General features: G+C 55.0%; 1 protein-coding gene across 2 annotated transcripts in view; it reads right to left on the bottom strand.

Annotated features, from left to right (window-relative positions):
* Positions 1–12,500, bottom strand: part of cdc27 (cell division cycle 27) — a 28,568-nt gene that overhangs the window by 10,078 nt on the left and 5,990 nt on the right. For both annotated transcript variants that reach the window (XM_083976495.1, XM_083976496.1), the window contains exons 6-11: positions 11,954–12,099; positions 10,912–11,135; positions 9,312–9,411; positions 9,119–9,228; positions 7,992–8,091; positions 1,459–1,639 (exon numbers count right to left, since the gene is read on the bottom strand). In XM_083976495.1, coding sequence (XP_083832621.1) covers positions 1,459–1,639; positions 7,992–8,091; positions 9,119–9,228; positions 9,312–9,411; positions 10,912–11,135; positions 11,954–12,099 — 861 coding nt within the window. The remainder of the gene's footprint in view (positions 1–1,458; positions 1,640–7,991; positions 8,092–9,118; positions 9,229–9,311; positions 9,412–10,911; positions 11,136–11,953; positions 12,100–12,500) is intronic.

Genomic DNA, 12,500 nt, shown 5'->3' with positions numbered 1-12,500 from the left:
CCTGGATCAGCTGGTCCATGTAGACTGAACCTGGATCAGCTGGTCCATGTAGACTGAACCTGGATCAGCTGGTCCATGTAGACCTGGACTGAACCTGGATCAGCTGGTCCATGTCTACGTGGACTGAACCTGGATCAGCTGGTCCATGTCTACGTGGACTGAACCTGGATCAGCTGGTCCATGTCTACGTGGACTGAACCTGGATCAGCTGGTCCATGTCTACGTGGACTGAACCTGGATCAGCTGGTCCATGTCTACGTGGACTGAACCTGGATCAGCTGGTCCATGTCTACGTGGACTGAACCTGGATCAGCTGGTCCATGTCTACGTGGACTGAACCTGGATCAGCTGGTCCATGTCTACGTGGACTGAACCTGGATCAGTTTCTTTAGTGTTCATGTCAACAGGTCCAATAAGATTCATTTAATACGATGGTTTACAATCTGACTGAGGAAAACACTGCAGGTAAACACAGCAGGTAAACACAGCAGGTAAACACAGCAGGTAAACACAGCAGGTAAACACAGCAGGTAAACACTGCAGGTAAACACAGCAGGTAAACACAGCAGGTAAACACAGCAGGTAAACACAGCTCTCTGGTACTGAGGCATCTTGTTGTCCAGACAGACAGGACAGAGGACAGACAGACAGGACAGAGGACAGACAGATAGAGGACATAGAGGACATAGAGGACAGACAGATAGAGGACATAGAGGACATAGAGGACAGACAGATAGAGGACATAGAGGACATAGAGGACATAGAGGACAGACAGATAGAGGACATAGAGGACATAGAGGACATAGAGGACAGACAGATAGAGGACATAGAGGACATAGAGGACATAGAGGACATAGAGGACAGACAGATAGAGGACATAGAGGACATAGAGGACAGACAGATAGAGGACATAGAGGACATAGAGGACATAGAGGACAGAGAGGACATAGAGGACATAGAGGACATAGAGGACATAGAGGACATAGAGGACAGAGAGGACAGAGAGGACATAGAGGACATAGAGGACATAGAGGACAGACAGATAGAGGACAGAGAGGACAGAGAGGACATAGAGGACATAGAGGACATAGAGGACAGACAGATAGAGGACAGAGAGGACATAGAGGACATAGAGGACAGAGAGGACAGACAGATAGAGGACATAGAGGACATAGAGGACATAGAGGACAGAGAGGACATAGAGGACAGAGAGGACATAGAGGACAGAGAGGACATAGAGGACAGAGAGGACATAGAGGACATAGAGGACATAGAGGACATAGAGGACATAGAGGACAGACAGATAGAGGACATAGAGGACATAGAGGACATAGAGGACAGACAGATAGAGGACATAGAGGACATAGAGGACATACAGGACATAGAGGACAGACAGATAGAGGACATAGAGGACATAGAGGACATAGAGGACATAGAGGACATAGAGGACAGACTAACCTGCAGCAGCTCTCTGGTATTGAGGCATCTTGTTGTCTTGGAGACTGAGACTCGGGTCCAGTCTCAAAATGTCCAAACTCTCGTTCAAGTTGCTGCTGTTGGACGTCTTGGCTGATTTACACTTGGTCTTCCTGTTGGGGATCTTAGTAGGAAACTTCATCTTCAGCTTCTTACTGTTCTCCTGTAGAGGACAGAGGACAGGGGACAGGGGACAGGGGACAGAGGACAGAGGACAGGGGACAGGGGACAGGGGACAGGGGACAGAGGACAGGGGACAGAGGACAGGGGACAGGGGACAGAGGACAGGGGACAGAGGACAGAGGACAGGGGACAGAGGACAGAGGACAGGGGACAGGGGACAGGGGACAGAGGACAGAGGACAGGGGACAGGGGACAGAGGACAGGGGACAGAGGACAGAGGACAGGGGACAGAGGACAGAGGACAGGGGACAGGGGACAGGGGACAGGGGACAGAGGACAGGGGACAGGACAGGGGACAGGGGACAGGGGACAGGGGACAGAGGACAGAGGACAGGGGACAGAGGACAGAGGACAGGGGACAGAGGACAGGGGACAGAGGACAGGGGACAGGGGACAGGGGACAGGGGACAGAGGACAGGACAGAGGACAGGACAGAGGACAGGGGACAGGGGACAGGGGACAGAGGACAGAGGACAGGGGACAGAGGACAGGGGACAGGGGACAGAGGACAGAGGACAGGGGACAGAGGACAGAGGACAGAGGACAGGGGACAGGGGACAGAGGACAGAGGACAGGGGACAGAGGACAGGGGACAGAGGACAGAGGACAGGGGACAGGGGACAGGGGACAGGGGACAGAGGACAGGGGACAGGGGACAGGGGACAGGGGACAGGGGACAGAGGACAGGGGACAGGGGACAGGGGACAGAGAACAGGGGACAGGGGACAGGGGACAGAGGACAGAGGACAGAGGACAGGGGACAGAGGACAGGGGACAGAGGACAGGGGACAGAGGACAGAGGACAGGGGACAGAGGACAGAGGACAGAGGACAGAGGACAGGGGACAGAGGACAGGGGACAGAGGACAGGGGACAGAGGACAGGGGACAGAGGACAGAGGACAGAGGACAGAGGACAGGGGACAGAGGACAGAGGACAGAGGACAGGGGACAGAGGACAGGGGACAGAGGACAGGGGACAGAGGACAGAGGACAGGGGACAGAGGACAGGGGACAGAGGACAGAGGACAGGGGACAGAGGACAGAGGACAGGGGACAGGGGACAGGGGACAGAGGACAGGACAGAGGACAGGGGACAGGGGACAGGGGACAGAGGACAGGGGACAGGACAGAGGACAGGGGACAGAGGACAGGACAGAGGACAGGGGACAGAGGACAGAGGACAGGGGACAGGGGACAGGGGACAGAGGACAGAGGACAGGGGACAGGGGACAGAGGACAGGGGACAGAGGACAGAGGACAGGGGACAGGGGACAGAGGACAGGGGACAGAGGACAGGGGACAGGGGACAGAGGACAGGGGACAGAGGACAGAGGACAGAGGACAGAGGACAGGGGACAGGACAGAGGACAGAGGACAGGGCACAGAGGACAGGGGACAGAGGACAGGGGACAGAGAACAGGGGACAGAGGACAGAGGACAGGGGACAGGGGACAGGGGACAGGGGACAGAGGACAGAGGACAGGGGACAGGGGACAGGGGACAGAGGACAGAGGACAGGGGACAGGGGACAGGGGACAGGGGACAGAGGACAGGGGACAGAGGACAGGACAGGGGACAGGGGACAGAGGACAGAGGACAGGGGACAGGACAGAGGACAGGGGACAGGGGACAGAGGACAGAGGACAGAGGACAGGGGACAGAGGACAGGGGACAGAGGACAGGGGACAGAGGACAGGGGACAGGGGACAGGGGACAGGGGACAGGGGACAGAGGACAGGGGACAGGGGACAGGGGACAGAGGACAGGGGACAGAGGACAGAGGACAGGGGACAGAGGACAGAGGACAGGACAGAGGACAGGGGACAGAGGACAGGGGACAGGGGACAGGGGACAGAGGACAGGGGACAGGGGACAGAGGACAGAGGACAGGGGACAGGGGACAGGGGACAGGGGACAGAGGACAGGGGACAGGGGACAGAGGACAGGACAGAGGACAGGGGACAGGGGACAGGGGACAGGGGACAGAGGACAGGACAGAGGACAGGGGACAGGGGACAGGGGACAGAGGACAGGGGACAGGACAGAGGACAGGGGACAGAGGACAGGACAGAGGACAGGGGACAGAGGACAGGGGACAGGGGACAGGGGACAGAGGACAGGGGACAGGGGACAGAGGACAGGACAGAGGACAGGGGACAGGGGACAGGGGACAGAGGACAGGGGACAGGGGACAGAGGACAGGACAGAGGACAGGGGACAGAGGACAGGGGACAGGGGACAGGGGACAGAGGACAGGGGACAGAGGACAGGGGACAGGGAACAGAGGACAGGACAGAGGACAGGGGACAGAGGACAGGGGACAGGGGACAGAGGACAGGGGACAGGGGACAGAGGACAGGGGACAGAGGACAGGACAGAGGACAGGGGACAGAGGACAGGGGACAGGGGACAGGGGACAGAGGACAGGGGACAGAGGACAGGACAGAGGACAGGGGACAGAGGACAGGGGACAGAGGACAGGACAGAGGACAGGGGACAGAGGACAGAGGACAGGGGACAGGGGACAGAGGACAGGGGACAGAGGACAGGGGACAGAGGACAGGACAGAGGACAGGGGACAGAGGACAGGGGACAGGGGACAGAGGACAGGGGACAGGGGACAGAGGACAGAGGACAGGACAGAGGACAGGGGACAGAGGACAGGGGACAGAGGACAGGACAGGGGACAGGGGACAGAGGACAGAGGACAGAGGACAGGGGACAGAGGACAGAGGACAGAGGACAGGGGACAGAGGACAGAGGACAGAGGACAGGGGACAGGACAGAGGACAGGGGACAGGGGACAGAGGACAGAGGACAGAGGACAGGGGACAGAGGACAGGGGACAGAGGACAGGGGACAGAGGACAGGGGACAGAGGACAGAGGACAGAGGACAGAGGACAGGGGACAGGGGACAGAGGACAGGGGACAGGGGACAGGGGACAGGGGACAGAGGACAGGGGACAGAGGACAGAGGACAGGGGACAGAGGACAGAGGACAGGACAGAGGACAGGGGACAGAGGACAGGGGACAGGGGACAGGGGACAGAGGACAGGGGACAGGGGACAGAGGACAGAGGACAGGGGACAGGGGACAGGGGACAGGGGACAGAGGACAGGGGACAGGGGACAGAGGACAGGACAGAGGACAGGGGACAGAGGACAGGGGACAGAGGACAGGACAGAGGACAGGGGACAGAGGACAGGGGACAGGGGACAGGGGACAGAGGACAGGGGACAGAGGACAGGGGACAGAGGACAGGACAGAGGACAGGGGACAGAGGACAGGGGACAGGGGACAGAGGACAGGGGACAGGGGACAGAGGACAGAGGACAGGACAGAGGACAGGGGACAGAGGACAGGGGACAGAGGACAGGACAGGGGACAGGGGACAGAGGACAGAGGACAGGACAGAGGACAGGGGACAGGGGACAGAGGACAGAGGACAGAGGACAGGGGACAGAGGACAGGGGACAGAGGACAGGGGACAGAGGACAGAGGACAGGGGACAGGGGACAGGGGACAGAGGACAGAGGACAGGGGACAGAGGACAGAGGACAGGACAGAGGACAGGGGACAGAGGACAGGGGACAGGGGACAGGGGACAGAGGACAGGGGACAGGGGACAGAGGACAGAGGACAGGGGACAGGGGACAGGGGACAGGGGACAGAGGACAGGGGACAGGGGACAGAGGACAGGACAGAGGACAGGGGACAGAGGACAGGACAGAGGACAGGGGACAGGGGACAGGGGACAGAGGACAGGGGACAGGACAGAGGACAGGGGACAGAGGACAGGACAGAGGACAGGGGACAGAGGACAGGGGACAGGGGACAGGGGACAGAGGACAGGGGACAGGGGACAGAGGACAGGACAGAGGACAGGGGACAGGGGACAGGGGACAGAGGACAGGGGACAGGGGACAGAGGACAGGACAGAGGACAGGGGACAGAGGACAGGGGACAGGGGACAGGGGACAGAGGACAGGGGACAGAGGACAGGGGACAGGGAACAGAGGACAGGACAGAGGACAGGGGACAGAGGACAGGGGACAGGGGACAGAGGACAGGGGACAGGGGACAGAGGACAGGGGACAGAGGACAGGACAGAGGACAGGGGACAGGGGACAGAGGACAGGGGACAGAGGACAGGGGACAGAGGACAGGGGACAGAGGACAGGACAGAGGACAGGGGACAGAGGACAGGACAGAGGACAGGGGACAGAGGACAGGGGACAGGGGACAGGGGACAGAGGACAGGGGACAGAGGACAGGGGACAGAGGACAGGACAGAGGACAGGGGACAGAGGACAGGGGACAGGGGACAGAGGACAGGGGACAGGGGACAGAGGACAGGACAGAGGACAGGGGACAGAGGACAGGGGACAGGGGACAGAGGACAGAGGACAGGGGACAGAGGACAGGACAGAGGACAGGGGACAGAGGACAGGGGACAGAGGACAGGGGACAGAGGACAGGGGACAGGGGACAGAGGACAGGGGACAGAGGACAGGGGACAGGGGACAGGGGACAGAGGACAGGGGACAGAGGACAGGGGACAGGGGACAGGGGACAGAGGACAGGGGACAGGGGACAGAGGACAGGGGACAGAGGACAGGGGACAGAGGACAGGGGACAGGGGACAGAGGACAGGGGACAGAGGACAGAGGACAGGGGACAGGGGACAGAGGACAGGACAGAGGACAGGGGACAGAGGAAAGGGGACAGGGGACAGGGGACAGAGGACAGGACAGAGGACAGGGGACAGAGGACAGGGGACAGGGGACAGGGGACAGAGGACAGGGGACAGAGGACAGGGGACAGGGAACAGAGGACAGGACAGAGGACAGGGGACAGAGGACAGGGGACAGGGGACAGAGGACAGAGGACAGGGGACAGAGGACAGAGGACAGGGGACAGGGGACAGGGGACAGAGGACAGGGGACAGGGGACAGAGGACAGGACAGAGGACAGGGGACAGAGGACAGGGGACAGGGGACAGAGGACAGGACAGAGGACAGGGGACAGAGGACAGGGGACAGGGGACAGAGGACAGGGGACAGGGGACAGAGGACAGGGGACAGAGGACAGGACAGAGGACAGGGGACAGGGGACAGAGGACAGGGGACAGAGGACAGGACAGAGGACAGGGGACAGAGGACAGGGGACAGAGGACAGAGGACAGGGGACAGGGGACAGAGGACAGGGGACAGAGGACAGGGGACAGGGGACAGAGGACAGAGGACAGGGGACAGGGGACAGGGGACAGAGGACAGAGGACAGGGGACAGGGGACAGAGGACAGGGGACAGAGGACAGGGGACAGAGGACAGGGGACAGGGGACAGGGGACAGAGGACAGGGGACAGGGGACAGGGGACAGGGGACAGAGGACAGAGGACAGGGGACAGGGGACAGAGGACAGAGGACAGGGGACAGGGGACAGGGGACAGGGGACAGGGGACAGAGGACAGGGGACAGAGGACAGGGGACAGAGGACAGGGGACAGGGGACAGGGGACAGAGGACAGGGGACAGGGGACAGGGGACAGGGGACAGAGGACAGGGGACAGAGGACAGGGGACAGGGGACAGAGGACAGAGGACAGGGGACAGGGGACAGGGGACAGGGGACAGGGGACAGAGGACAGAGGACAGGGGACAGGGGACAGGGGACAGGGGACAGAGGACAGGGGACAGAGGACAGGGGACAGAGGACAGAGGACAGAGGACAGGGGACAGGGGACAGGGGACAGGGGACAGGGGACAGAGGACAGGGGACAGAGGACAGGGGACAGGGGACAGGGGACAGGGGACAGAGGACAGGGGACAGAGGACAGAGGACAGGGGACAGGGGACAGAGGACAGGGGACAGAGGACAGAGGACAGGGGACAGGGGACAGGGGACAGGGGACAGAGGACAGGGGACAGAGGACAGGGGACAGAGGACAGAGGACAGAGGACAGGGGACAGGGGACAGAGGACAGGGGACAGAGGACAGAGGACAGGGGACAGGGGACAGGGGACAGGGGACAGAGGACAGGGGACAGAGGACAGGGGACAGGGGACAGAGGACAGGGTTAATAGACAAGGCATCTTTATTTATATAGCTCATTTCATACCAAGGCAACTCAATGTGCTTTACATAACATACTTTTTACTGTTCTCCTAGAGGACAGAGGACAGAGGGTTAATACTGCTGATGTACTTCACATGACAGTAAACAGTAACATAACAACAGTACCAGTACAGAGTACTACAGTAATAGTACAGAGTACTACAGTAACAGTACAGAGTACTACAGTAACAGTACTACAGTAACAGTACTAGTACCTTGGCAGTAGAGCTGGCGCTAGTGAACAGTCTGGAGCTTCTTCTGGGCTGAACGTTGGGAGGACCAGACATACTGGGACTGAGAACCTGAGGGGAGCCACTGAGAGACAGACAGGTAGTTAGAGAGACAGACAGGTGGTCAGAGAGACACACAGGTGGTCAGACAGACAGACAGGTGGTCAGAGAGACACACAGGTGGTCAGACAGACAGACAGGTGGTCAGAGAGACAGACAGGTGGTCAGAGAGACAGACAGGTGGTCAGAGAGACACACAGGTGGTCAGACAGACAGACAGGTGGTCAGAGAGACAGACAGGTAGTTAGAGAGACAGACAGGTGGTCAGAGAGACAGACAGGTGGTCAGAGAGACACACAGGTGGTCAGAGAGACACACAGGTGGTCAGACAGACAGACAGGTGGTCAGAGAGACAGACAGGTGGTCAGACAGACAGACAGGTGGTCAGAGAGACAGACAGGTAGTTAGAGAGACACACAGGTGGTCAGACAGACAGACAGGTGGTCAGAGAGACAGACAGGTAGTTAGAGAGACAGACAGGTGGTCAGACAGACAGACAGGTGGTCAGAGAGACAGACAGGTGGTCAGACAGACAGGTGGTTAGAGAGACAGACAGGTGGTCAGAGAGACAGACAGGTGGTGGTCAGAGAGACAGACAGGTGGTCAGAGAGACACACAGGTGGTGGTCAGAGAGACAGACAGGTGGTCAGACAGACAGGTGGTCAGAGAGACAGACAGGTGGTCAGAGAGACAGACAGGTGGTGGTCAGAGAGACAGACAGGTGGTCAGACAGACAGGTGGTTAGAGAGACAGACAGGTGGTCAGAGAGACAGGTGGTTAGAGAGACAGACAGGTGGTCAGAGAGACAGACAGGTGGTCAGAGAGACAGACAGGTGGTCAGAGAGACAGACAGGTGGTCAGAGAGACACACAGGTGGTGGTCAGAGAGACAGACAGGTGGTCAGACAGACAGGTGGTTAGAGAGACAGACAGGTGGTCAGAGAGACAGGTGGTTAGAGAGACAGACAGGTGGTCAGAGAGACAGACAGGTGGTCAGAGAGACAGACAGGTGGTCAGAGAGACAGACAGGTGGTCAGACAGACAGACAGGTACCTGCTGTGAGGAGCGGAGGTCTGTGATTGGTTGAAGGGGATCGGGAGAACGTCTCTGCTGTTTCCACTTTGACTGAAGACCGACTTGGACTGACTGATCCTAGAGACAGACTGAGACAGACAGACAGGTGAGAGACAGACAGGTAGAGACAGACAGGTGAGACACAGACAGGTGTGAGAGTGTGTGTCTGTACCTTCTTGCTGGGAGCTGTAGTTTGTGTTTCCATGGTAGCTGAATAATTCTGTAGATATGTGGGGTCTCCCGGGCTGGGCTCCAGGGGCAAGATCCCAAAGCTGCAGACAGACAGGTGAGAGACAGACAGACGGACAGGTGTCAGACAGACAGGTGTCTCCCTGAGGCTTTAGAGGCTCCTGTCTCAGATTGCATCCTGTCGTCGTGAACTCACTGAACTCACCTTCACTACCAACTCACTCACCTACCGGCTCGTTCTGTTGATTATTCCAGCTGTAATCAGCTATAATCAGCTCAAATCAGCAGCTACAATCAGCTATAATCAGCTACAATCAGCTGTAATCAACTATAATCAGCTACAATCAGCTGTAATCAGCAGCTGTAATCAGCTAAAATCAGATGTAATCAGCTACAATCAGCTGTAATCAGCTACAATCAGCTGTAATAAGCTATAATCAGCTGTCATCAGATATAATCAACTATAATCAGCTGTAATCAGCTATAATTAGTTGTAATCAGCTACAATCAGCTGCAATCAGATATAATCAGCTATAATCAGCAGCTGTAATCAGCTACAATCAGCTGTAATCAGCTATAATCAGCTCTAATCTGCTGTAATCAGCTACAATCAGCTGTAATCAACTATAATCAGCTACAATCAGCTGTAATCAACTATAATCAGCTACAATCAGCTGTATCAGCTATAATCAGCAGCTGTAATCAGCTACAATCAGCTGTAATCAGCTATAATCAGCTGTAATCAGATATAATCAGCTATAATCAACTATAATCAGCTGTAATCAGCTATAATCAGTTGTAATCAGCTACAATCAGTTGTAATCAGATATAATCAGCTATAATCAGCAGCTTTAATCAGCTCTAATCGGCTGTAATCAGCTGTAATCAGCTACAATCAGCTATAATCAACTATAATCAGCTGTAATCAGCTACAATCAGCTATAATCAGCTGTAATCAGCTATAATCAGTTGTAATCAGCTACAATCAGTTGTAATCAGATATAATCAGCAGCTTTAATCAGCTATAATCAGCTCTAATCGGCTGTAATCAGCTACAATCAGCTATAATCAACTATAATCAGCTGTAATCAACTATAATCAGCTATAATCAGCAGCTGTAATCAGCTAAAATCAGATGTAATCAGCTACAATCAGCTGTAATCAACTATAATCAGCTACAATCAGCTGTAATCAGCTATAATCAGCAGCTGTAATCAGCTAAAATCAGCTGTAATCGGCTACAATCAGCTGTAATAAGCTATAATCAGCTGCAATCAGATATAATCAGCTATAATCAACTATAATCAGCTGTAATCAGCTATAATCAGTTGTAATCAGCTACAATCGGATGTAATCAGCTATAATCAACTATAATCAGCTGTAATCACGCCGCCGTGTCAGTCGGCTCCTCTGACCTGCCGGTCAGTGGTTATTATTCTCTGCTACGTCGCCACGACAACGACCACTGAGGGTGAAGTTTCCATCGTTCACGCTCAACTTATGACTCTTTAACTTACTAACTAACTAAGATCACTAACACTCTAAATACTCAACGTATGGAGACGCCCGGTGACATCACTCACCTGGGCGTCAGCGGGCTGAGCGCTGCTGGTCCTCCCAGTAAGCTCCTCCCACTCTTGGGCTTGTTCTGTTTGGCCAATAAGGAGCCGGCTGTCGCCATGGAGACCGTGTTACCCAATAAGGAGCCGGTCTCAGGGGAGATGAGGGAGGAGTCGATGTAGGAAACCGACAAATCAGACGCCAGCAGCTTTCCGTTCGACGACTCCAGGTTCAACCGGTTCAGCTCCTGGAAACAGATGACATCATCATACGTGATGACATCGTTAGTGATGACTAGGGATGGGCATTTCGATCCTAACCTTGTCGTAACCGGGTAACCGAATACTGTAATAAAAAAATAAAATGACATCATGTCTGACGGACAGAGAGCAGTCGGTGCATAAATGCTCTCTGTCCGTCAGACAGTCACATCACTGACACACAGCGTCGTCAGACTAAATATCAGCTGGATAATAAGAGTAGAGATGGAGTTTAAGATGCACATACGGGGCAGATGTGCATCTTTATGCCGCGGCATAAATGCGCTGCATGGACTCTGAGCGCTGAGTGTAGTGCATTTATGCCGCGGCTGCCTCGGAGGAGGAGGAGAAAACTTTTTCTTCTTTTTCTCCAGTCATTAGCGGTGCTTATTTATTAGTCCACTACATGTTGGTGCCTTCGGTCCTCTCTGCCTCGCATCGTCTCAGGAAATAACTGGGAAGGTTTCAGGATGTTTGTAAACTGAAAGCAGCAGATTTTCTACCAGACTTGATGACACCTGTCGTCGCCGAGGGAACCACCACAGATTATTGTAAAAGGTTTGAAAGTCCGAGGCTCGATCCAAAAACACTTTTACACAGCAGGAAATCACGTTGCTTGATCCAGAACTGTTTCTAATTGTAGGTTAACCGGATAATAAATTCATAACCGGAGAGCAGATTGCCTACTCGGGTACTCGGGTACCCGGGTAACCGTGCACATCCCTAGTGATGACATCATCATACGTGATGACATGGTTAGTGATGACATGGTTAGTGATGACACGGTTATCAGACGGCGGCCTACCAGCGTGTCCTGAGGCGTCTCCATGAGCGCGGTGTCGAGGCGGTGCGAGGCGTTCTGGGCGGGGCTAACCGACGGAGGGGGCGGAGCTACAGACGAGTTCTGTAACGAAGACAACTTGAAGACCTGGTCTGGGTCTGGTTTCTCTCCTGAAAACACAACACACATCGTTATATATGATGATACGACACATCGTTATAGGGATGTCACCATTACTTGTTTTCACAATTAATCGCGGTATTAAATGCCACAATTAATTAATCGTAAAGATTCCTAAATACCGTCACTTTCCAAAAAAGAGATGTGCACAAAAGTTAAGGTAATTGTAAGAAATACTGGTCCATTTACCCATCGTAACATACAACAGGTAGGAGTGTTAGCGTCTCATTTGTGATAAAAAACAAACTATTAAAATAAACTTAAACATTTGGTATAGATGACAATTAATGATTTGAATATTTAAAACACTTCCCCTGGAGGATTAATAATTGGTTATATATGAATAGTAGATACTTAAAATACTTAGTGTAAAAATGTGTAATGTAATTAT

Source organism: Trachurus trachurus (genome assembly GCF_905171665.1).
Source record: "Trachurus trachurus genome assembly, chromosome: 8".
Classification (NCBI taxonomy): domain Eukaryota; kingdom Metazoa; phylum Chordata; class Actinopteri; order Carangiformes; family Carangidae; genus Trachurus; species Trachurus trachurus.
Note: the sequence above shows the minus strand (reverse complement) of the source record. Positions and strands in the feature narration are given on the sequence as shown.